The sequence below is a fragment of the Populus nigra genome, chromosome 6 (genome assembly GCF_951802175.1).
Source record: "Populus nigra chromosome 6, ddPopNigr1.1, whole genome shotgun sequence".
NCBI lineage: Eukaryota > Viridiplantae > Streptophyta > Magnoliopsida > Malpighiales > Salicaceae > Populus > Populus nigra.
Genome location: NC_084857.1, coordinates 9,653,144 through 9,676,712, shown reverse-complemented (window position 1 = coordinate 9,676,712; position 23,569 = coordinate 9,653,144). Strand labels below are relative to the sequence as shown.

Here is a 23,569-nt window from a genome sequence, read left to right as displayed (position 1 = left end):
GAAGAAAACCTGCTCTTCACATGCATGCTTGCCTCTGATTATGAAAAGTAATGCCTCTTGGCTTCGTATTTTTCTAGTTCCATAAAAAGCTGAAAGACAAATGTTTGCGAGATGAAACATTGTCTGTCCTGATTAAACATGCATTGCACTAGATCATTGGTCGACTCTTATGTTCTAATTCTTCTGTATAGGGAAAAACAGCAAATGGAAATTAAGCAAAGTGGTATCTTAGTATAAAGATCTTCAAGACCATGTACAGACCTTTAGTTGCTAATAATGACCTAATCCTTGTTTATTTACGCAAGGCTAAAACGAGAGGATGGGGGATATAATTGTGACTTGGATGCACGTGCCAGGATATCATCATAAGAGCAGGGCCCCTGTCCACATAGATTCGAAATACGCATTGCACATTGCATGCTGCTTACTAAATATTAAAGGACGGGGATGATCAACTGCCTGCTCCAAAAGATGACGGTGAGCAGGCACTGTGCTGTAAACTTAAAGGTAAACAATCTCACTTCTTATATCATGTCAGGCAGGCTAATAATTTGAAGTTCCGAGCTGCTACTGTTTCATAACACAACTTTCTCAGAGAAGTCATCTTGGGTAACGCTCTCTCTTGCCGGCAGCCTTTTCATGGCAATAAGCACATTGAAACTTTTCACTTCCTCTCAATTGACCGCGTGCTAAATCACTAGCTATCAATTAGCACGGCTTTAGGAACTGAGAATTTCCAAAGATGTACATTTTCATTATCCAATAAACTCTCTCATGAAAGAAGGAAACCTTAACTTGGTAACCTGATGGTATAATCCATGAAATTACCATCTACTTCGGAGTTGACTTTAGGAACTTGCTAGATGGGGCAGGCTAGATGGGGCAGGCGAAAGATTTAACCTAAATCAATATATATTTGGTAAATGCCCTATTTTGTGCTTTGGACATCTATTCCAGAAAAATAATAATAAAAAACAATGAATTTGTGATAGCAAAACAGGAATGCAAAATAAAATTAGGCATCCCACAAAACCTAAAGAAAAAGAGAGAAGGCCATTTGACCACCTTTGTTATGTATCTAGCTCAAAAAGAACATAGTATACCTCTTCAGATGCTCTGCGAGACATAAGAAGCTCCATCCTGGCATGTGAATTCGTTTCTTAATCCTTGCTTTCACAAATCCCAAATTCCTCTTCCCCTTCGGCCTATGGTTTCACAGAAGCGGCTGGAGCCCAGTGCGTCCTAGCATTCTTATCATCTTCCCATGCATCTCTAAGAGCTGAAGCCTTCAACTGACTACAACGGAACAACTTTCCTAGAACTCCACATGATTCCTAGTGGTGTCCTTGTTCAGTGGTCTGTATAACAACTTTGTACCCGAGGTATCATTCAACATAACAAACAAACACACTAGAGATAAAGTATCTGGTAAAAAAAGCTAGGTCAAAAGTCTACCGAGAATTAAACACAAGTAATTATCAATATATCTACAATCATGCACAAGGGCAGAAATTTCAAAAATTAATTATGAGAAAATTGCGATCCGTATTTACTAGTTGTCAAATAATACACATCCACCACCTGACTTTTACAACCCAAACCAATGTAAGATCCATTCCGCAAACCGTCATGCTTGTGGGTGTCAGTAAAAACCCTATCCCACACTTCTTTTCTCATTTCCAGGATGTAAACCGATGCACCATCTATATCACACTCCTCAAATCTCCAAAAACAAATGATTACAAAAGGCTTGTGCTTCCAAAGGGATTATTAGTCTCAGAATGTGCAGGAAATGCCCCAAACCCTGTTGTATCACCAAAAGGATTTGCATGGCTCATCATCACATGTTGCTGCTGTGGCTGTGGGTAGGGAGGTTGATATGGACTGAAAGGATTGTGCGGCTGTTGAGCCATTGCTGCCATTTGGACCGAAGGAGGAGGAGCAATGCTGTTTGACAAAGCAAATGGATCTTGTACCTCAAATGGATTAGGGGCTGGTGCTCCATAAACAGGCTGCTGGGCAGCTCGATATGCTCCTTCATGGTATAAACTGTCCAGAGTGAGCGAGTCCAAGCCACCAGCCTGACATTCATAAAAAATAGAGCACGATAGTTGAAGAGAATAACCAGTCAATATGCTTGCTATTCTTAAAACAATTTCAATCATATGCACAGATATTGTCAATAACTGAAACAAAAATACCAAGCACAGTTCCGAGTGTCAAGGCTCAGAGCTTCAGTTCCTCGATATTTAAGATCATTTTAAACACAAGGCAGACTTGAAACAAACTTTGTCTGAAACACATTACATTATGCAAAACAACCCCAGCAAATACAAAAAAGCCTATTTGTCTGCACAAACATTTACACTCAAACAACATGGGAACACATGCAGCTTAAGCATGGAAAATAAAGCCTTCAAACTCCCTGGCTCCTCAATTACTAACTGATGAAAACTTAATACAAACTGAAAGAAAAGGGTATGCAGAGAAGCAATCATTTTCTACCTATCTGGTCTAAAACATTTTTCCTCATCAATGCCGAATTATAATGGCTTTTTGCAACATTAACATTGTCAGCATGCCTACCAGAACATCAACAGAAATAATTATATCACCATGCATTCTCATGATGGCTAACCAACAAAGAGAAGAGACCATGGACAATATATGTATGTATGTATGGAAACGAAAAAGAAACAAAGAAAAGAAGGCCTACCAATTGCCTCTCATTAGTGGCAGAAATATTGCTGCTTGGAGTGGTGACCAGTGCAAGTTCCCATCCAGTAGGATCAAAATCTTTTGCTTGACCAGCAGCAGAATTGAATGTGGGTGCAGCATCTGATAGATCAGGAGTTGCATATCCCAGGTTAACATATGCAAGCAAGCAAGCCACCAGGAAGCATAGAAGTCACTCAAATGAAAGAGAAGAAAAAAAAGGGAACAAGTTTGGTTACTTGATTCAGACGGAATTATAGCCAGAGCCAAAGCATTACTTTCCTCAATGGAAGATGCATCGGGAGCTGCATAATTCAATCCCTAAAAAACACCAAAAAGGGAGAAAGGGGGTGTTAAAAAAAATGGAAGAAATAGGGTTAGTTCTCAGAAATTATCAATCAACATAAAGTTGACTGACAACTAAGAGATTACCAGCAAATCTCCAGTGTCTACGCTGTTCTGAGGAGGGGTTGTAGAAGCAGGAGGAGCAATCTCAACATTGGAGACAGCAACATCATCTGAAGGGGGTGGCTCAGGTTCATCACCGGATGATTTGGCATCTTCTGAAGGACCTTCTTCTGGTCTGTAGGTCAATTGAAGCTGTTTGAAATGACCGCATATTAGTCCTATAACATTTAACCTCTAGCAATGATATCCCTTATGGAAGAATGAGTTCACATGCACACATTGCACAAGAAAGAGACCGGATAGCATAACTGAATATGCAGCACTATACATCCTTTTCTTCCACTTAGCCAAGTTGAATTTTCTTAATTAGCCTAGTCAAGAACCATAATTCCTTTTTGCAGCAACATCCTTGCTGTGGCCACATGACTCATTCATTTCCTCCCTATTTTGGCTCTTATAAAACCTCCAAAGAGATTTGAATCATGTGTCGTGGGTGATGTAATCGGGCTTCCATTTCAAACAACCAAATCAATTACAGTGAGTTTCTCTCATCTTACCTCCACTGACATTCATTCCAGGAATTCACATTTTTTTCAATAAAATCTTTTTTTTTCTATTATGGCAGGTGCAGCTCATCCAATCATGACATTTTATCTTCAGCTGTGCTTTCTTCATGAAATGTTCTTTAAGCCCAGCATTCAAATCCCATACTGAACAACACGGCCTAGTATGACAGCTATTCCAACAAAATTCCATTTCACCATAATTGGCATGGACTGATCCATTGCAATCTAGAGGCACTCGTCCAACTGATTATCAGATTATCAAATTATAATTCCAGCTACAACATAGTATTAAATATCTTGTTCTTTGTGGGTAATCAATCCTGTGCACAATAAATGATCAAACCTTGGTATCTCTAAGACCTCTTTTCCAACATCAAATCCTCTCTCTATTTCCATGATTGGCTGAAATCTAGTCCACATACTCATCAAACTTGACCCATCATCCCACCTGACATTCTAACAAAAGAAGAGGCAACAGATTGACAGCCAAAAATCCTGGGCTTCTGAAGGCTAATCAAATATGAAACCAGTAACAATACAACAAAAAAGACATTTGATATGAGGAACAAATCATAAATTGAAAATGCATTGGACATTCTTGTGTAGTAATGGCACTGACCAATGGCTCGTTTGGAACGGAAACAACTCTTGGTGCCTCTCTTATGTACTCTTCCATGGTTGTAAGAAAGGATTGTGGAGGCTGAAAAGGTCGGGACAATAAAGTCATAAACTAATGCAATTGGAAGGATGAAATAACTAAACCAGTGAAAACTCTAAACCTGCTTCATAGCATCAAATACCTCTCTCAAAACAGGAAACTGGAAATTCCTAGCAAGTTCCAATCCTTTGCATAGTTCATAGAAATCAGAAAGGTTACCAGCCTGCAGGAATAAACAATTTTTTTTCAGCAAAACACCATGTCTAGCAAAAAAACTTTTTAGTTGTGGAGACTTCAGTCCTAAAATGAATGTTACAACATTAAGGATATATTAATGAAAATTTTAGGTGTTGATAAAATGAAATAATTGATGGACAGCATGACCTGTTGGCCGGCTCGTTTGTAGATATCAAGGGCTGTAATAGCTTCGTGTCTTGGCATCTCAAAAAACTGCAAAAAAATGAAAGATTTAATAACAAATGCAGACAAAACCAAATGCTTGCACAGTGATGAAAACTAAGAGCAATAGATTACCTTATCCACAAGATTGATGATCCCATCATTAACAGAACAGTATATTTTAAAGCTCTCCTTCAAAACCTGAAAATTGCATATAGCAAAAAGGTCAGCAACCACTTCATAATACAAGAAGAGGAGGCATAAATGAAACCTGTATCTTCCGCAATTTAAATCTATCCTTTTGTCACTCAGTTGGCAGGTTAAAGGACATGGCCATATTAAGTGTGAAAACTCATGTAGAATTGCTGCAGTATAATAGGTGGATGTAAATAGGAGTTTTTAAAGTAGCAATTAAGTAGATAAGGGGTATAATTGATCTAGTGACTTTTGTGCAGAGGCAAGCTAGAAAAAGAAGAATCAGATAGAACTACACTGAATTTTCTGTGATTCTTTTATTGCTACACGATACTTTAGAATAACTTGTGAACTTCATAAACCCAAAGCAATTAACACAGTATAAATACAGAAAAGGCAAAATGGAAAATACAGAAACAAAATTCTTGTGCAAGACGAGAATTACAGCAGAGAGAGGCAGGCTTACCAGAGCCAGAGCATACTGTATAACATAATTTCCAACTGCTGCACCTTCTGGCTGTAAAAGACATTTATATCAATTTTTGTTCTACTTAATATTGCAGAGTGTTCAAATAACAATTTACCAATGGATAGAAGAAGTTCCATACCCGACAGCCAACAAGACGATACAACAGCTGCTGTAAGGCAGGCAACTGTTCCAACAGTTCTTCACTGTCCAAGTCCCTAGTCCGGCTGTGGCCCTGCTTAAAATAGGCAATAACCAATTAAATGCAACATTAAATATCAATGAAAGCCAGTCTCACCCAAATATTTCAGCTAGCCAATAACCAAATCAACAAGATTCCACATCAGCTTTAATAATTTGCTCCTGCTTGCATATTCTTGTGGATAAAATGTGAGTTTAGTAAAAGAAATTAAAAAATACAACAAAGCCAACAAAATAAAAGGAAAAAGAAAAACAAGCTTCCACTTATGAACTCCCTAGCTGTTAATCAATCACAATCAATTTTAAAAATGGAAAGCCATCCAATCAGAAACCAAGCCATGATAGGACAAGTTCAAAAGACCCTTTGTGAAGGCCTGCTGATCTTGATCATAATGCAATGCCATTTTTTGACTAAATCACACCCTCAAGTCTCATCAAATGATTCCTAAACAAATAATGTGCAGGAGTTATTTTGCAACCAAAGGAACCACAAATCTGGTGTTTCCAAGATTACAAAATACAAAAGATCCGACTAATTGGGACAGCCATGTCCTAAACCTTCACTGGCTTCTTCTGTTCAGGTCTTCTAAGCTTGGTCTTTCTAGAACCTTGTACTCTGAAATTGCAGGCAGAGTGCATCCTTTTATTTTCTCATAATTATGAGTTTGTTAAGACCTTTTGATTAGGAGCATTAGGGCTTCTTCGGTATTGTTGTACCGAACTGTCTTGGGCTATGTCGTGCTGCATTGTCTCTAGACTGGACATGGTCCAAATTTCAATGAAAATCACCACATGTTGTATCACAATAAAAGCCAAAATTGTGGAAGGTTCAAGGCAAAAGAAAACACTTGCACCCTCCATGAAAAAAAGCTGTGCGGGCATTTAACCATTTGATCAGTCCATGTAGTAGTGATTGACATTTCATAAGGAGTCTCCTATTACTGTAGTGCTTCGAGGGCTTTAGAAATGGTAATTCTTTCGAGGGTCTTGAAAGATATTATTATTTTTCATCAAAATAACCGAAAAGAGTATTTTAAGAAAGGTAAGAGTAGAAGATCATGGAGGAATCAACAAATACCGAGGGAAAATTACAATAAGCTCCGTCCTTGCAGCATTACTGCACAGACTTAGTAGTTCTTTGTTCCCAAAAAAAAAAACAGAGAGAGAGAGAGAGAGAGAGAGAGGAAGAAAGAGTATGACCTTTGCAATTACGCACACATTTTAACGAGATTGCAACTCTTTTTCAAGTAACAAAAAAATAATAAAAGATGCTGAATAGGGAAAGAGAGAAATTAATAGATGACGCTACTTTCAATAACTAGAGAATCTTGCTGTCTTCTATGTTCTGATATTTCCTCCTTTTATTAGAAAAATAAGAATTGCTAAGCCTGGGAACATACCTTATCCTGTCCTTGGCCAGGTCTTGGAAGACGCTCTGCTTCAATGTCATACTTCAGAATTTTGAAGCACTCAAGCCGTTCCTCCAAAAAAAGTGCATATGCACGCACCCAAGCAGAGCAATCCCAAGCTGAAGAAGAAGAAATATAATGAAAAAATAGAACTATAAAAGGTACTCAGTTCATGAAGAGCAGTTAGAGGCCACTGCTTGTGGCCCGAGAGAGAGAGAGCAGTATCAAGTTACCAATAGGACTTGAATCATCCTTGAAATTAGAAAGTTGGAGGATGTGTCCTCTCTGGGAGAAATTCAGAAGTTCTTCTCTGAAAGTAGGATCGCCCTCTCTTAATAATCTATGGATCACAATCAGTATTTTCAAAGCTACCTGTTAAAAAAGCAGCAGCAGTAAAAAGTATGATACGAGCATCTTCACCGGAAAAAAAAAGGGGGGGGAGGGGGGTGACAACAAATTCTAATCAACCAATTCCAAGAACTTCACATAAAGTACTCAAACAAAGGTGTAATATATCAGCGAGAAACATATGAACCACATCGAATAAAATTGAACTTTGCAACAGCAAAAACTTTCAGCATCAAAGTTAGATAAGTGCACTAAGAAAAAACTGGAAATTATGTTGCATGGGATACAACAGTACATATAACATGAGAATCTGAAAACAATATAGTTAGGTAGCTTTGTGAAACCCAGAAAACACCAAAGAAAATAAAAGCAAAAAATGCAAAGAAATTACAAATATCAAAACACAAGGGTAAATGCATGGTGAACTTCTATGAATTTGATAGTTGAGTGCTGTAAAGCTGATACAGTATAATAACTACGAAATCTTACTGCCAATAAATAAATGGTAATGCCACTTACCCTGTGTAAATTACAGTATGTATGAAGAGAACAGCGACCTAAACTAATAGTTTCTTATTAGAAAAACAGTAGCTTTAAACAACTCCACGAAAAAAAACGTTGTTGCATTGGATTGACAAATGCACATATCGATCAAGCCAAACCCCAATTCATGAAAAAAAATCTTAAAAAAATGAATTAAGTCGAGATCTATACCGTCCAACTATGAGTTTTGGCCAATCGGCGGGAAAGAGCATGAATGCAATAAGCAACATCAGCTCGAGGCCGAATCGTTGACGTGGCAACCAGGATTTCTGTAACAAACAAATTATTAAAAAAAATAACTACCTGGAAAAAACACAAAACTGGAAGAGCACCTTAAATTAAAATCGAAGAGAGAGAGAAAGAGAGAGAGAGACTACTAACTTCTAAGATGGCGCTCTTTTGGAGGACACTCGACGTGGTTAGTTGCTTTGACTACGGCCACATCCAAATCCTATTTTTTTTTTAAATAAAATCCATCAATCAATCTAAAAATAGAGAAAGAGAGAGAAATTCGATTAGATTTATAATAAAAAGGAAGAGAAGGAGAGACGGACCGCATAATCACTATTGACATGAGCAAGACCGACTTTGGTGGAATCTTTGAGAGCGCCAAAGGCTTTTCGCCATGTCTGAAGTGTACCCATTATCTTCGCTTACTTAATTTAATTTAAAATAGATATCGATCAGATCTCCTTCCCTCTCTGTATCCAATCTAGCAATGATATAGGGACGTGGTGATCATGCCCTATTTCTCTCTTCTCCTTTTTATTTTCTGGGAGGGAAGGGAGGAGGGAGAGAGAGAGAGAGTTTGTGGGTGGAATTGATCAACGAGAGATTGGAGAGAGGAAACAGAGGATGAAGGGATGTGCTGGTTTTTTTCATTTCTGTTTTTTTTGGGTTTGATAAATTAATTATTATTAATAAAAATATTTCGGGTCTGACTAAACTAAATATTCATACTTTCTTGGCTGTAAGTTTTCCAACCAGTGGCTGGTTGGCTCTTGGCGGGCCCCCTCGCACGGTGCGCCATCGTAATTGTTTAGTATTTCTTACTCTTAACTCCGCAAAAACGTTTTCTTCGAATAGGTACCTAAAATTTGAAAGTTCTCAATCAAGTCCCTCCAGTAAAAAGATAAGACTACAAATAGTATCATTATTCCAGCATCAATTACGCAATCACTTTCGTTCCTGAAATATAAATTATTTATTACTTATACGAAGATTTTATATTTTATAGCTTATATAATTATTATACGAAACTTTAACATAAATTGGTTTCGAGAAAGTTTATAATGCTAAAAGAATAATTAGTGGTATCTTTTTAATTATTTTTTATATCTACTTTAAAAAAATAGATACAAAAATTCTAGGCAGACATATTTTTGTATTTTTTATAGTTTATGGGTCTTTTTTTCTTCTTATGTGAAAATATCACTAATTACTCCTAAAATACCATAAAATTTTCCATTCCCGGGCGTGCTCCATGATGAAAAAATAATGTAATGAGAATGGCATGAACTTAGAGATTGTTCAACGTATAGCAGAAAATAATAGCCAATGGCCGATTTATACATAAAAACGTTAGACTGCACAACAGTGAGTTTTCCGTAAGCATTCTTGAACCCAGAGAGTAAAGACCTATCTGAAAAGAACTCTGGACTCAAGAACTAGATCGAGTGTTGATAAATAATGGGGGGAGGAGGGCATTAATTTGAGGTGTTTCACTAGAGCGCACAGTTTCAGTATACTTGTCAATATTTGATTAATTCTTGTTTGAAACAATCCATGAATGATAAAACTACAGTGAAGGACTTGTGGCTTGTGTGACAGGGAAAGAACAAGTTCCACTGTTGATCGCAGTTCTGTCCCCATATAACATAACATCTCTCTCCTTTTTCTCTTGTCAATGCCCAAATGAAAGGGTCAGCTCTGAATGGATGGATCAGATCGTTTTCCAAGCGACTAGCTTTAAACAACAACAACTGAGATCAATCTCACTTTTAATTTCACGTGACGATGGAGAAAAGAAACAGGAAGAGCAGAATTTGCTAGAAAAACTCTTCCATTAACAAGGAGCATGAGTAGCGAAACTCTTATCTTCACTTTGTATGGTAGTCAATGCATTTAGTGCAAAAGAAGAAAGAAAGAACCAAAAAGAAAACCTTTACAAGAGTAAAGCACCTTTGTATCTAAAAGCAAATTAATGGAGGGAGAAAATACTGCTGAGTGGTTTGACCTAATGATATTGTGAGGATGTTGGGGAGTGCGGTAGTAATCGAACCCAACTAATATCTGTGATATTAAGATTTTCATCTGTGCCTGTGGAGGGTCAACTTTTCGGGCGATCAAGGGGTCAACTTTTCGGGCCTTTAATGGGCGGCGTTTGTTCATATATTTAAACATAATTAGTGTCTTTTTTTTTTTCTGTACAGAAAACCTAGTAATTGTGTTTTCGTCTGTATTTTTTTTTTTTACTAATTAAACTCTCTCGAGTGCTTTTTTACTGAGGTTTTACATCCCCATATGGTATCATAAAAGCACTTTACAAAAACAATTTTGATAGTTTAAAATTTGATGAGAGAACTGGATATCAATTCTATCTTCATATTATCATATATATCCCATGTATGTACGTAAATTTGGCACTCCACTTTGTTTTTTGTTGATATCAATAGCAAAAACTTTATCAAAAGCGAAAAAAATATATCAATAGCAAATAATTTTTTTGGCTTAAATGTCTCTGAAAGTAATTGATATGAAAGCCAATCATTTTTTAATCATTAAATAATCAATTTCTTCTTAATAATTAGATTTCTTTTCAATGGAGAGCTAATTATTTTGTTAAAAAAACTTAATTAATCATGACATCTCATTGTTTTTCACCCGGATAAATTGATCTCAGATGCAATAAAAAATCATGTTTATGATCAAGTTCAGTCATCATTTATAACAGAGATTTTATGAAAAAAAAATTAAAAAGTAATCATATGTAAAGCTTCCAATTAATATTAATTCATTTGATGTTTAAATAAAAAACATTTTAAAAAATAACTTATAATTTAATACCAAACATACTTAAATATGCCAAATTCAAAGGCAAAGTGAGCATTTTTCTTTCCAAGAGCGTGCCCAGGAGGAGTTCTTTTTTAAAAAAAAAGTTAAAAGGAAAAGACAAAAAAAAATTGGCTTCCATCCCTTATTTTTATAACTCCAACGAAAAAGTTGTACCGGAGAACCAAACTAATATTTATAAGTTAAAGAGTATATGTTGATGAAAATAATTAAAAGTTTATTTAATATATTTTTATACAAAAAAGAAATTTTGATTGAAGTTATATTAGTCGGTTATTATTAATAAATAATAAATAGTTGTATCAATATTAAATATATAAAAATACAATTAACTTTTCTAAATGGTTTGTTTATATTCAAATGCATATATATAAAAAATATTATATTTAAATTACTCAAAAAGTTATAATATTAATTTAGCAAATAGTTATCTACGTGGAGGTATTCTAAGAAGGCTACTGTATTGTTTGACATTGCTGCCAATCATGTTTTGAAAAAAAATTTAATTTTTTAATATTAAATTAATATTTTATTTTATTATTTTGTTGATGTGTTGATATCAAAATTAATAATAAAATATTATTTTAATATATTTAAAAAAACACTTAAAAAAACTGAAATTGCAATCTCAGTAGGTATTACTACCCAGTCACTGATATCTTACATATTTTGATGACAGGAATTGCAAGATAAATTAAGACCAAGTAGCTAACATGTCCTTGGTTTCTTCCAACTTGCAACAAACATGCAGCATAAAGCTATTTGCAGATACAATTCACCTGTCCAAACTCATTCTGGCACTCTACATTATGAAAGTTCAATGGCTTGATGCACCTGCTTACCTGCAGGTTAGCCTTTAATTTTAGCCTTCCACGTTTAAATTGATATCTCTACTGGCAGGAAAAGCTGGAAGGTTTGTGCACAACTCGGTAAAACTCTCAAACTAACATTGCAAGCACAGTGATCTCAACTGATATTTTTACATGAGCAGATCATCAAGAAATTGTGAGCTGAAAGGTAGCTTTATAACTCCAGAAGCCACAAAGACCATAAAAATATAAAGTGGTATAGCCCACTTAAAAGAGAACATTAAAATCCTTTTACCTGCGAAAGAATAACACAAGACAGCATCAGGCCAATCACATTAAGTTTTTGATTCAGTAGCAAATAGAAGGCAGATTCTTGGCTTCTAGTGAACTAGAGTAAAAACAAAAATACAGAGATTTGTTTCCCAGGCGAACTGTCATATGCTGCAAGATTACATAAAATAGAAAGAACAGTTTATCTCAACTCAATATGTTATGCTTGTCATATAACTAATTTTTTTCCATCGACTCCATTGTTTATAGAATCAGATGCAAGTGAAACACTGGGTGTCTTTATCAAGGAAAGCACTCCAGTTAAATCCCAAAAGAGTTGAAAAGGAAATGGAAGGATGAAAACAGAAACAGAAGCTGATGAATCTAGCTAAAAGTTGATCAGACCAGGTCCAGTGATCATACAGTTTGAGAGATACAACTATCCGCAAGCAATGAAAATAAAGCTCAGGTGACAACGCCCATTTACATCAAACCGTACTGCATTGTTCAACTGGCAAGCTCAAACATTCAGCTGGTGATAATCTCTTCAGCTTATAAGGTGCCAGGAGTGATTTTGTTGGTTGAAGCCAACGTACAAAATGAGTACATAAATGACAAACTAATTACTAGACATGATATTCTATCGTGTCTCTAACAGCAGAAAAGTGAAAAAGAAATAAATTTGCAGACTTGAAATAAGCCTAACACGGTTTCATTTTTGGAAGATAATCCATTACGGGTAACGAAGGTATCCGGAGTTATTTGAGCATCCAAGCAAACCATTCCATGGGTATTTGCATCTCCTCCAGTCCAACAAGACACCAGTATATATTGATCATTCAATTTCAGGGTGCCAAGAAAAGAGGAGGTTGTGTCATTCAAAGTCATGCTAAGTAGCCTCAAAATATTTGGTATGCTGTGAAACTGTCAAAATCTGGAGGAATAGTTACTTCTTAATTAATTTCAATTATATGAAACATAGGATAGCCAAGTGGTTCAATTGCAGATAAAACAAATTAATAGGGAAAACAACTATCAACCCTCTCTCAATCTGCAAACACATGAATTTTTTCTGATTGCCATCTGATCAATAGCAAATTATTATATCCCGTTTGTTGCTTAAAGTGTTCAAACCTTAAGTTATCTTGATCGAGAATCACATATAGAGAACTCATAGAAGGATAAGGTTCCCTCATTTCTTAGACCATAAAATATTAGAAAGAAAATTAAATGTAACAAGAAAAGACGTACCATTGGAACGAAATTCTCCTTCAGTTTTGGTGGTAACCCACTCTCCAGTCTCTCGGAGCTTCTTCTCCACTGGTCCCTCCTCCATAAATCCAGACATCTTCTTCTTCTTTTTCTTCTCCTTCTTCTCTTGGTCACTTATTACCATAAACATAAGAAATGGAAACACGAAAGCAGCAAACCCATCAATATATGTCATCCATAGAAAGAACAAAGTAAAGAGACACTAGTGTTGAGAAGGGAACATACATGGGCTTCTCATAGTCACGATAACTGCCAGCACCAACGACACGTTCAATAGTCATAAGATTGAGCTGTTGTTGTAGCCTGTCTTGGACTCTTTTCTTTCTTGGTAGTGGTAGAGTAGTGGTGCTTTTGGTTCTGGTACTTGTTGTTGTCGTGGGAACCGGAAGTGAAGGAGGCTTAGGATCAGTGTTGGATTGCGGGGATGGAGAGTTTGTATTTCTGGGAAGAGAAGCAAATACTACAAGTGTTTTGGTTATGGAGTGGCAGGATAAGCAAGCCATGCCCCTGATGTTTTTGTGTCTCTGTTTGTTCCTCAGTGTCTGACTCTGTTAGAGATAAACAAAATTTTCTAAATTAAATTTATAGTTATTTTATGTCACACTCAATGTTTCTTTAATATGTTCAGTAATTTATGCATATATTATAAATATATCATTTTCTTTATTTGTTTCTCTTGTTCGTAATTTTCTTTAATTTATTTAAACTTTAAAAATAGGTCCTTGTTGAGCCTGGGACTGGCAGGGAAGTGGGCTTATCTTTTTCTTTTTTCGCTGCAGTGGAAATATCTTTCCAAATGCAAACATCTCTTATCCGGATTAGAAACAAAATGCTGAAGTAACAAAAGTAGAGCGGCAAAATGGGAGGATAAGGAAATCGAGTTAAACTGCACTACGAATAGAGGCCTGGTATCACCAAAGCTTAACAAGATCCATCGAAGAAATGTCATCTTTGTAGATTCATAAATTTCATTAGGTGATTCTACAAAGGGGGTGAAATTTATCAAGAGTCATATACGCATTCAGTTCTTTGCTACTGTCTCCCGGTAACTATGGACTTCAGATTTTTGTCTAATCATGTAGGCAAGTTCCTCAGCAAACGCAAAGCTCGTTTCCATTGTGACCTTTCTGACAGTATAATTCTTCTTAAGGGTGGCACTGCCCCAGCAGCTATAATTGCAGCATGATTTTCGCTGTCCATGCTCAGATTATATAGTATGGATAAGGCTGCTTCGACGGCCTTCTCACTTCCTCCCTCTATTAGTTTCACCAATGGAAATATTCCTCCTTCAGAAGCAACAGTTTGAGTGGCATCTACCATTCCCTCGGAAATTATCCTGTTGAGTTCTACAACTGCAGCTTCTTGTGCTTCTAGAGAGAAAGCAGATCTGATTTGCTCTATTAGTCTTGGTATCTTCTCGTACAGGGTGACTTCCATATTGATCGGATTCTCGAATTCCAGGATGGAAATAGGACCATACAAAGAGTCGATTTTAACAAGACAAGCAGCAACCCAATCTTTGTACCGAAGAGGAATGTTCGATTTCAGGATTTTATGGAGCAATTTAGTGAAATGGGCAGAGTTTACAGCACGCCGAAACTGCTCCAAATCAAGAAGTTTTGTGAGTAACCGAGAAGCTGCAGATATAGCAAGACCAACTTCTTCAACTTGAATGGCGTGTATTTCTGTCTGCTGGCTCTCAACATCAGATTCCAATTCTGCCAAAAATAAAATAACAAAAAAAGTATCATAATCTGAAACATTACAATCAATGACAAATTACACAGCATACAGCAAAGTAAAAAAACGAAATGTGATCCATAACAATCAAAATGCGTCAATATAGTTAAGAGTTTCAATTAAACACATTTTTTGTTACTGAAGAAACCAAGATCGTTTTGTAAACTCCCCCATACATGCAAAATTGGCAAGGTTCAGACAAAATCTGGAATGTTTCTGAAGTTAAAGAAATAAAAGAAAGAAAAAAACTCGAAGGTACATACAAGTTGATTTACTTTTACATTAATAAGAATCATTATTTCCAACAGCTCATTTGTGCCTAACGCTATATTTTGTGGGTAAAAGCAGGAAAATCAAAGCAAGACACCAACCAAAAGATGTTAAATTCAGGTTTTAATATCTTGCAAAGTTTCAATCAAAACGAGATAATAAGCTCAACTTACACCAATTTGCAAGTTTCAAGCAATGTTTAAGAAAAAAACATATTTCAATAAAATTTTGTTTCTATTGCAGAAACAATCATCTCACATACCATTCAATTCTACTTGTTGGAAGATAGCAAGCAGACCAGATTCAATATTCGCTGAGATGATTGTGTCCATGATTGACTCACTGATTGCCACAAACTCAAGGACAGAAGCTACTTTTCTTTGTAGCTCTAAGGATGGATGCTTTAGCATATCAACTAGGCGAGCAACAACATCGAAGGCCAACACATCTTGTCTGCCAGATTTGAAGGTCAACACAAGTGTAAGCATGCTGATTGGTCATGCATTTAGTTAATCACATGATAGATCACTGCACTTGGCTCAACAAATGCATAAATTGTAGACCATTCACGGAAATCAAAATCCTATTTCCAGTTAACTCAAAAAATTTATCTTATTTCCAGTTTGGCAACCTGTCTGGATATCATCTCCAAGGCTGACCTATTATATATCCTATCTGCCAATTCCTGTTATATTTCCCAGGACAAATAAAGCGGCCTATCGTATAAATACTTGAAAAGCCCGCATTTTTTTGTAGAAGCTCCACCAAAGTATAGCTGTCATGGACCGTTATGACAATTATGCTATCAAGAACAAAAAAAAAAAAAAACAATGCACAACGTCAAGCATTTCAGGAGGCTGGGACTAAATAATAAAAGACACTCGGTAAAGCATGTGGCAACAGTTTTATAACTCCCCACAAGGAATGTCTGTGATCTGTATGCTGTGACAATGCTACAGTTTTATAACTTCCCACAGAGAATGTCTATGATCCATATGCCATGACAGTGGAAGAAAAGAGATCACTAGTTTGATCTTATGAGCATTTCAGATTGTAAAGGATGTTTTAATAACAATTGAGAACTTATTTCCTTCTCAAGAATAATTTGGAAAGCAAGAAAAACATTGGAGTAAATTTCAACCATAAAAATTAGCATGCTGAATTAATCTTGTCCAAAATCACTCAACAATGAGTAATGGAGATAAGCTTGCATTTTGCATCCCATTTCCACCAAGAAATTGGCAACCGTTACGACTTTGTGCACTCTACAGCAACGAACTGTGTTCATCACCCAAATAAAACATTTTTGCAAGGACAAGAAAGAAATGAATGATGAAGAAAAGACAAATATGATTTTGGGAAGAGCATAAAAAAACAGAAGATAAAAGAAAGGATTACCTGGTATTTTTTTTTGAATCTGGCATTTCATAAACTTTTCTAGTTAATCCAGTAGGATCATCATCGCCTCTTGCTGCATCCAATTCCTTTTTAAATCCATTAACTGGTCCATCATAAAACTGCAACACATTAGGAAACCTGGTAAGCAAATGGAGAAATATAAGCTTTCACAATATGTTGCAAGAAGCAGGCAACTGACCTTTGATTTCTTTTTTCTATTAGGGTCTAAGATTCGAGCCAGTAAATTCAAGGTCTGCATTACAGCATTTTTCACACCCAAAATAAGCAAATCATAATGATATACATGAAATTTGGGGGCAATAATAAAATTAATATATATAACTACCTTTTCCATCATGCCTTCAGACGTCTCTGAGTTCTTTAAGATTTTAATTAAGGGAGCCATAACACCTTCTGCTTCGATTGTCTGACAAACCGCATTGCTGAATCAAAAAGATGCATATCAAAAAAATAATGAGAAGTTGCATACACCAAGAAGATGACAATAGCCATAAATGTAAGGTGTGAATAAAAAAAGGAATAAAACTGAACATGACATCGAGGATTCCCAGCTCGCAGCTTGAAAGTTACTTCCACCCGAAAAGGAGTTTGTTCTGACTTCCTAATGCCTCTAGTAGGCAGTTCTGACTTCCTATGCAAGCGTATGAAACCCTAGACTAGACCAGATGACCATGCTGTTCAGACTTAACTGGTCTTAATTCTAGTTTTGTATAGCACCCATGTTTAATCTCTGATTCGGTATCAAATTTCCAAACTGCTGACATAGTTCAACTCAGTTTTACCAGTTCTCAGTCCAATTAGTGAAGTGAAAAAAAAAACTGTTTTCTTACGACTCAAAAGAGCAGAAAACCATGGTATACTGCAATCCAACCAAGTGATTAGGGGATATCGTGCTGTTAGAATGTATTAAAGGCTTGTTCGGATGGTTCAAAGGATTTCTCAACCCTTTGTTTTTTTATGAAACAACAACCGCCATAGTTTCCCTGCCATAGTCGGAGATTTTATCGAATGTGTAAGTCGCCCACAATCTTTCTATTTATTATACCTAGCACCAAGAAAGAGCATGACTAAAACATGATGATAATGTCAAATCCATCTGGATATTGACCTTGCCAATAGTCTGACCTTTGACCTCATGATTCACGTGGAGCGACAGCATTGCCAAAGAACAAAAATGTTAGTTTCCAATGTTATCTGGGATGCAGAGACAGATTCAAAACATGGGACGTAATGACAGCACCTGATAGATAACCTCTCCAAAGCACCAATAGCCGCAAATCTGATAGCATCATTGTTATGGTCCAAGAGCTGAATTAGATTCTTGACTGCTCCAGCTTCCTTAAATGAATTTCGTAAATGTTCATTGATAGATGCATCAGCAATTGACTCTGCAGCTCTGCAAATGGCTGACTCATCTTCAAGTTCAAGAATTAAAACCAATCTGGCCACACCATCCATCCATGGCAAAAGTGTAAATTTCCTATTTTTAGATAATTCATCTTGAGGCAATTTTGTGTCTTCCACTTCTATAGCCCCACTACGAGCAAGAAATCGTTGCTTAGACCGTCCAATTATTGCATTCATCTTAGCTTCCTCAAGGTTTGCGTTCTTGTCATCAATATTTAATCCGAGGAGCAATTCAGAAGCACCAAACCTTGAAGGACCTTTAGAAGTACGTTCAATTTTTGAACCATCAGGTAAGCTTGGCCATGAAAGCAAAGATGGAGTAAAGGATCTATATGCAGCTATGCCAATTAATGGTACAGGCACTAGACCTTCCTCTATGACAAGGATTCTATAGTATTCATTCTTAGAAAGTTCAACCAGAGCATTTCTTGCTTCCTTCCTAATGACCTTGGATTCTTCTTCAACCGCAGATTTTAAGAAATCCGCCTGCAGTCAACACCAAAAGAGATCAGACTTCTTAGAATACTGGAAGCAAGCCTCAAATGTAGGGTACCCTAGGATGTACTTTTAAGGGTGAATCGCTCCATAAAAGGCTCTTATATTACAGGGTTTCTTCATAACTTCACGCTTGACAGAAATAAGACACAAAAAGCCAGATTGGCAAATCCATCTATGCACATCAAACTTCGGAAAATGCAAACGTCTTCATTGATGTGCAACAAACTGTTAAGAGCAACACCATGAGGAAAGGAAACTATGTGGAACTTCTCACAAGTTAAGCACATTTGAGCAATGTAGTTTTCTTCTGGAGGGGCATGAACAGCCGATTCAACTTTAACAAAATTCAATCAGTCAAGAAGATGACATGAAAAAGTCTCTCCCATTTAGATCAGCACAAAATGCTTCAATGTGTCAGGACTTTGCCAACTAGATGAGAACCACTGTGTCTAAGATATGTTGAACAAGAAGGGAAAACAGCTGTAATCACAAAATCGAACTTCTAACCCAACGAAAATAGATCAATTACTTTTTATTGTTGCCCACTCAAAAAAATCTATTTCAAACTAATAAAAAGAAATGCAAAATAACCAATTGAAAGAGCCAGTCACATCCATTTTCAGACTTTTTTCGGTTGTAGAAGCTTTCCATTTTAAAAGGTAAATCACCACAGTTCGATGACATTAACCAACACCAAATTCAACTTTTATTCTTCCTGGTTTAAAAAAGTGACAGAACTCTCACCAACTTAGGAACAACCCCCGCTTCAACCATGATCTTGTGGTTGGAGTGAGTCAATGTCAAATTTGCCAATACTCCTCCTGCTGCTTCCTTCACTCTCAAGTCCTCATCTTCCAGGGACTTAATCAGTAAAGGCAGGATATCAGGGTTAGCAATTTTCACCCTGAGCTTCTCATCCACAGACAAGTTCCAAAGAATACATAGACTTTGCTCCATAACCTGAAATATGTTTACACTCTGCCTCAATGATCCAATTTCGAACACCCAAAGGTAAAACGAGAGAATTTCATTTGATGACATAATTTTCTGATACCTCAGGAGTCAAAGAAGGTTGACTGAGCAGACCAGTTATCTCTTCTATTGCTCCACTTTCTGCTACCACGTCTCTGTATACATTAACCGAAGATATTGATCGTAGGAGGCCAGCAGCTGCTTCACATGCAGAACTAGATTCAGACTGAAGAAGGTTTACAGTGAGATTGATGCATCCCTGAAACTGCATGATGTTATCAATGCACTTCTTTCCTCCGAGCGAATATTGCCACAGTGCCACTATCGCCTGTTCTCTATCAAGAGGATCGTTATCTAGCCCAAGCATCCGAACAAACAAGGCCACATAGCTATCACCGAAATTAGATGAGCTACCTTTTGTTTCCTCAATCTTCTGAAATTAGAGAAAAGATGCATCACTGTTTAGCATGAAAAGAGGAACTTTAGTCATCCCCTGATTATTATAACCAAGTGCTAATTTATCGTGTTACCACTCAATCAAGCCCAAGGGTTTCCAGAAAGAAAATACAATAGAAACATAATAAAAGAATTGCCAATTCTAAAGAAAATACTAGAATCACAGTTGGCTTCTTCGGAAACTTTAGCTAGTTAAAGGGATAGGTAAATGACCAGGAATTTATCGGAAAACACTACTGATAAGGGCTCCCTATTTTATTTTTTATTTTCGCTCCACGCTTACACGTACTTGATAGAATCAAAACGAAAAACAAAAATCAAATAGAAACCTATAAATTCTTGGCCAGAACTCCAAGATGCTGTCATCATTCATCACAAGCAAGAAAAACCATAAAGAAACACCATCAACATATCTGCACGGCCTAAATAAACATCAAGAAACCATTGCTTGGAAAAGCTTCTTCAATCAATATACACGATGCATTGGCAGTGAGTAGACAGTGAGAACCAAACTTGGAAAACAAAAGGCAGATTGGGAATCACAGAACTAGCCTTTTGTTGCGGACTGGCATCAATGGCACCACTTCCACCGCCATCACCACAGACCCTGGTAAGCACTGTACGGTTGGAGCACAATTTGGGGTTGGAGTTAATATGAAAATGGGAAGAGAGTGATGATTTTCTTCTTGTGGGTCTGGTAACTTCCAAGAGGGTATTGAAGGGAGTGTATTGGAGAGAAGGGAGGTTGAGATTGAGCTGAGCTGAGATTGTTGAAGCCATCATTTTTTTTCCGGCTAAAACTGTAAAAGAAAAGGAGAAAAATTCAGAGAGATGATAGTTTCGAGAGGGTTTAAGGGCTTATGTTGTCTGTATCTTTTACCGGGTCTGAGTTCTTTAACTCAATCTTGAGAGGGAAAAAAGGTCCGATGCTCCCGCATCAGTTTAGCACCATACAGAGCGGCAAACAAAGAGAAAGCGGTGGCAGAGAACTCTTAATATATCACAGGTATCAAGACCTTTAAGTGTTATTATTTTATTTTTATTAATGATAGGGAATAACCAATCCCCAAAGAATTTAATAAATTCTCTTAGACAACATCCTCAATTCCTCATATTTAAATTTAAAAAAATAAAAAAAAGCGTTATTTACTATCAAAACAATTCATTAAAGTTGAATCAATAAATCTTAAATTCCTGAAGTCTCGCATGTTTTAAAATGAGGGGTGGGGAATTTGAGATGCCAAAAATCAATATAAGGTGCCAAGGACTGGATGGGCACCAGCCCAGCCGAGCATGCATTGATGATAAGCTTTAAATCTCTCTGTTTTTCTTTTTCTTTTTCTTTTCTTTTTTGATCAAATTGATTTTTATGTTGTGTGGCAGACAATGGGTAGAATATGGTACAAGAAGGAACAATAAGGAAATGGCGGGTCAATGGTGCATTTTATCCTTTTAGCCCTTTAGTCCAATATCATGTCCTCAACTCTTCATTTTTGTACTGTATTAATGCCATCCTTCATTTAATTACTGTTAGAAACCGTTAGCAATGGTTTACGGGAGTGTTTGGATTAGTTATAGGGATTATTTTTTAAAAAAAATTATATATTAAAATAATATTTTTTTAATTTTTAAAATTTATTTTCAGCATACCACATTAAAACAATCTAAAAAAATTCAAAAACTTGCAAAATTATGATTCAACCGCAGCACCACTAGATACACTTTAAATTAAGCCATTACATGTCCGAAAATAACAAGATTTGATATTTATTTATCTTAATAACTTTGAATTATATTTGATACGAGGATCAAATGGTTACAAAATAAATAGCTGGGAATGTTATTACTTATTAGCTTATTTTGTTAAAATATATATATATATATATATAGTAGAAGGAGTAAATTGAAACAAAATTAAGAGTAGGTGGATCAAATCCACCATTAACCCAACAATGGCCTGCTTAGATGTTTACCAATCCTTATGGTCAAGATGGATGGCCAAAAACAGGCAAAAAGGCCTACACTACTATATTGCTAGATGATCATAATCCAGTCGAACTTCTTGTGGCCTTGAATGAAACCACGACTAATATTTGAAGTTCTATTCGTTGGCCTTTCCTTTTTCTTGTTTTCTCTACCCTGATTATCCCTGCCTCAAGGAGCCCCATTCATCCTATGCCATGAAACTGAACCCTTAAAAAGGATAGGGAAACACAGATAGAGCTCTAACATGAGCTATTGTTTCAGCTTCCAAAGCCCCAAGGCTTTGCCTACTCTCTCTTCTCAGCGCAGAAGAACTTCTCTGTGTACTGCAGCTAAATACAAACCATTCCACAATACCAAGCTTGTTAAGGTAGACTATTTTCTTCTTCTGCACTTTAAATGTTCTTACATGTTTTTTTAATTTCACATCTCCTTTTGTTTAAAGCAGAAAGTTACAAGCGTTAGCAGAAAGCCTGAAGACCACGATCAAGCAAAGAAGTCTAGCTTGGCAATTCAGTTTGCTGCACTTTTAGCTACTGTAAGCCTTTTATGTCTTTAACCCTTCTTTTTTATGCTTATTGGTGTAAACAAAAAACCTTTATCTTTCATGAGAATTACTTAGATTAGAACAATTCCATCAGATTGAGCAGCCAGCATTTGCCATCACTGGAGTGAATAATCCTGAAGATTTGACATCGATTTTGATACAATTGGCTATTGTTACCTTTTGTTACTTCATTCTGATGCCAGTGAGTGAATTCCTTCATTTCCACTCTTTCTCTCGATAAATCGTATCTTCTTTATTTTTCCTGGGTGCTTAATTATTAAATCTCATTTTCTACTTTTTTCTGTTCGGTGCTGAATACTATTTATGCGTTTTTCTTTTAATTTTTATGGTAATTATACGGCAGCCTATCATCTTGAACTGGCTTTGGAAAAGAATGTACAGGAGAAAGCTTTTGGAGACGTATTTGCAATTCATGTGCGTCTTCATTTTCTTTCCAGGGTGAGTTGTATTTTCTATTTTAAGCTAGTATACTGTAAGTTCATTTCACCTAGAATAATGTTCATCCGACACAAAGAACTCTTTTCGGCTATGTGCAGGATATTGCTGTGGGCACCATTTCTGAACTTCAGGAAATTTCCTCGGGATCCATCCTTGCAGTACCCATGGTCCAAACCCGAAGATCCTTCAAAAATCAAGAACGATTATCTTAGGTACCCCTGGGCTACACCTGAAGATTATGATTAGAAAATTGCAGAAACAGCGGGCCCTTGGCAAGCTTGCTTGTATCATATATGCTAAGGGGGTCTGTTACTTGAACAATTTACACAAGCATTTGAACTCCAGTTGTTGAAATACAAATTTGCAAACTGGTATTCTCCTTACCTCATTCCCTCTAAGTAATTAAAATATATATTTTGAACATGTAATATGAATTTGATCTCCCACAACCTCAAAATCAAAAAAACAGTGTTTCGGTCCACTTGTT

At 36.4% G+C, this 23,569-nt stretch overlaps 4 protein-coding genes across 4 annotated transcripts; 1 reads left to right on the top strand and 3 right to left on the bottom strand.

The window, feature by feature from the left end:
- Positions 1-1,502: 1,502 nt before the first annotated feature.
- On the bottom strand, positions 1,503-8,820 carry LOC133697168 (putative clathrin assembly protein At2g01600). Its single transcript, XM_062119571.1, has 15 exons — positions 8,463-8,820; positions 8,290-8,359; positions 8,080-8,177; positions 7,251-7,389; positions 7,009-7,136; positions 5,550-5,642; positions 5,408-5,458; positions 4,882-4,947; positions 4,732-4,797; positions 4,490-4,570; positions 4,309-4,389; positions 3,148-3,315; positions 2,955-3,036; positions 2,717-2,838; positions 1,503-2,081 (listed from the first exon to the last, which is right to left on the bottom strand). Exons 1-15 carry the CDS (start codon positions 8,550-8,552, stop codon positions 1,740-1,742), a joined length of 1,677 nt encoding a protein of 558 aa, XP_061975555.1. The 5' UTR covers positions 8,553-8,820; the 3' UTR covers positions 1,503-1,739.
- A 2,765-nt stretch (positions 8,821-11,585) lies between these two features.
- LOC133697383 (uncharacterized) lies at positions 11,586-21,148 on the bottom strand. The gene is made up of 12 exons (XM_062119875.1): positions 20,974-21,148; positions 20,646-20,893; positions 19,720-20,070; positions 19,410-19,625; positions 18,001-18,653; positions 17,086-17,182; positions 16,939-16,992; positions 16,740-16,858; positions 15,604-15,794; positions 13,557-15,049; positions 13,311-13,444; positions 11,586-12,084 (listed from the first exon to the last, which is right to left on the bottom strand). Exons 2-10 carry the CDS (start codon positions 20,874-20,876, stop codon positions 14,406-14,408), a joined length of 2,556 nt encoding a protein of 851 aa, XP_061975859.1. The 5' UTR covers positions 20,877-20,893; positions 20,974-21,148; the 3' UTR covers positions 11,586-12,084; positions 13,311-13,444; positions 13,557-14,405.
- LOC133696743 (probable NAD(P)H dehydrogenase subunit CRR3, chloroplastic) lies at positions 11,960-13,834 on the bottom strand. Its single transcript, XM_062119017.1, has 3 exons — positions 13,557-13,834; positions 13,311-13,444; positions 11,960-12,084 (listed from the first exon to the last, which is right to left on the bottom strand). The coding sequence occupies exons 1-3, from the start codon at positions 13,832-13,834 to the stop codon at positions 11,960-11,962; spliced, it is 537 nt and encodes a 178-aa protein (XP_061975001.1).
- Positions 21,149-22,115: 967 nt separating the features above from the next.
- Positions 22,116-23,465, top strand: LOC133697228 (NAD(P)H-quinone oxidoreductase subunit L, chloroplastic). Its single transcript, XM_062119667.1, has 5 exons — positions 22,116-22,446; positions 22,525-22,614; positions 22,718-22,825; positions 22,988-23,082; positions 23,181-23,465. The coding sequence occupies exons 1-5, from the start codon at positions 22,324-22,326 to the stop codon at positions 23,326-23,328; spliced, it is 564 nt and encodes a 187-aa protein (XP_061975651.1). The 5' UTR covers positions 22,116-22,323; the 3' UTR covers positions 23,329-23,465.
- Positions 23,466-23,569: the final 104 nt, after the last annotated feature.

Coding starts and splice junctions, on each gene's coding strand:
- LOC133697383 (XM_062119875.1), bottom strand. CDS start 20,876: ATGATGGCTTCAACAATCTCAGCTCAGCTCAATCTCAACCTCCCTTCT. Junction 17,183..18,000: donor TTGGAGAGGTTATCTATCAG/GTGCTGTCATTA, acceptor TTTTTGATTCAG/CAATGCGGTTTGTCAGACAA. Junction 15,050..15,603: donor CCAACAAGTAGAATTGAATG/GTATGTGAGATG, acceptor TATTTTTGGCAG/AATTGGAATCTGATGTTGAG.
- LOC133697168 (XM_062119571.1), bottom strand. CDS start 8,552: ATGGGTACACTTCAGACATGGCGAAAAGCCTTTGGCGCTCTCAAAGAT. Junction 7,390..8,079: donor CCAAAACTCATAGTTGGACG/GTATAGATCTCG, acceptor CTTTTTTAACAG/GTAGCTTTGAAAATACTGAT. Junction 2,082..2,716: donor CCACTAATGAGAGGCAATTG/GTAGGCCTTCTT, acceptor TATGAATGTCAG/GCTGGTGGCTTGGACTCGCT.
- LOC133697228 (XM_062119667.1), top strand. CDS start 22,324: ATGAGCTATTGTTTCAGCTTCCAAAGCCCCAAGGCTTTGCCTACTCTC. Junction 22,826..22,987: donor GTTACTTCATTCTGATGCCA/GTGAGTGAATTC, acceptor ATTATACGGCAG/CCTATCATCTTGAACTGGCT. Junction 23,083..23,180: donor GTCTTCATTTTCTTTCCAGG/GTGAGTTGTATT, acceptor GGCTATGTGCAG/GATATTGCTGTGGGCACCAT.
- LOC133696743 (XM_062119017.1), bottom strand. CDS start 13,834: ATGGCTTGCTTATCCTGCCACTCCATAACCAAAACACTTGTAGTATTT. Junction 13,445..13,556: donor CGTGACTATGAGAAGCCCAT/GTATGTTCCCTT, acceptor TATGGTAATAAG/TGACCAAGAGAAGAAGGAGA. Junction 12,085..13,310: donor AGGAGAATTTCGTTCCAATG/GTACGTCTTTTC, acceptor ATTCTTTCGCAG/GTAAAAGGATTTTAATGTTC.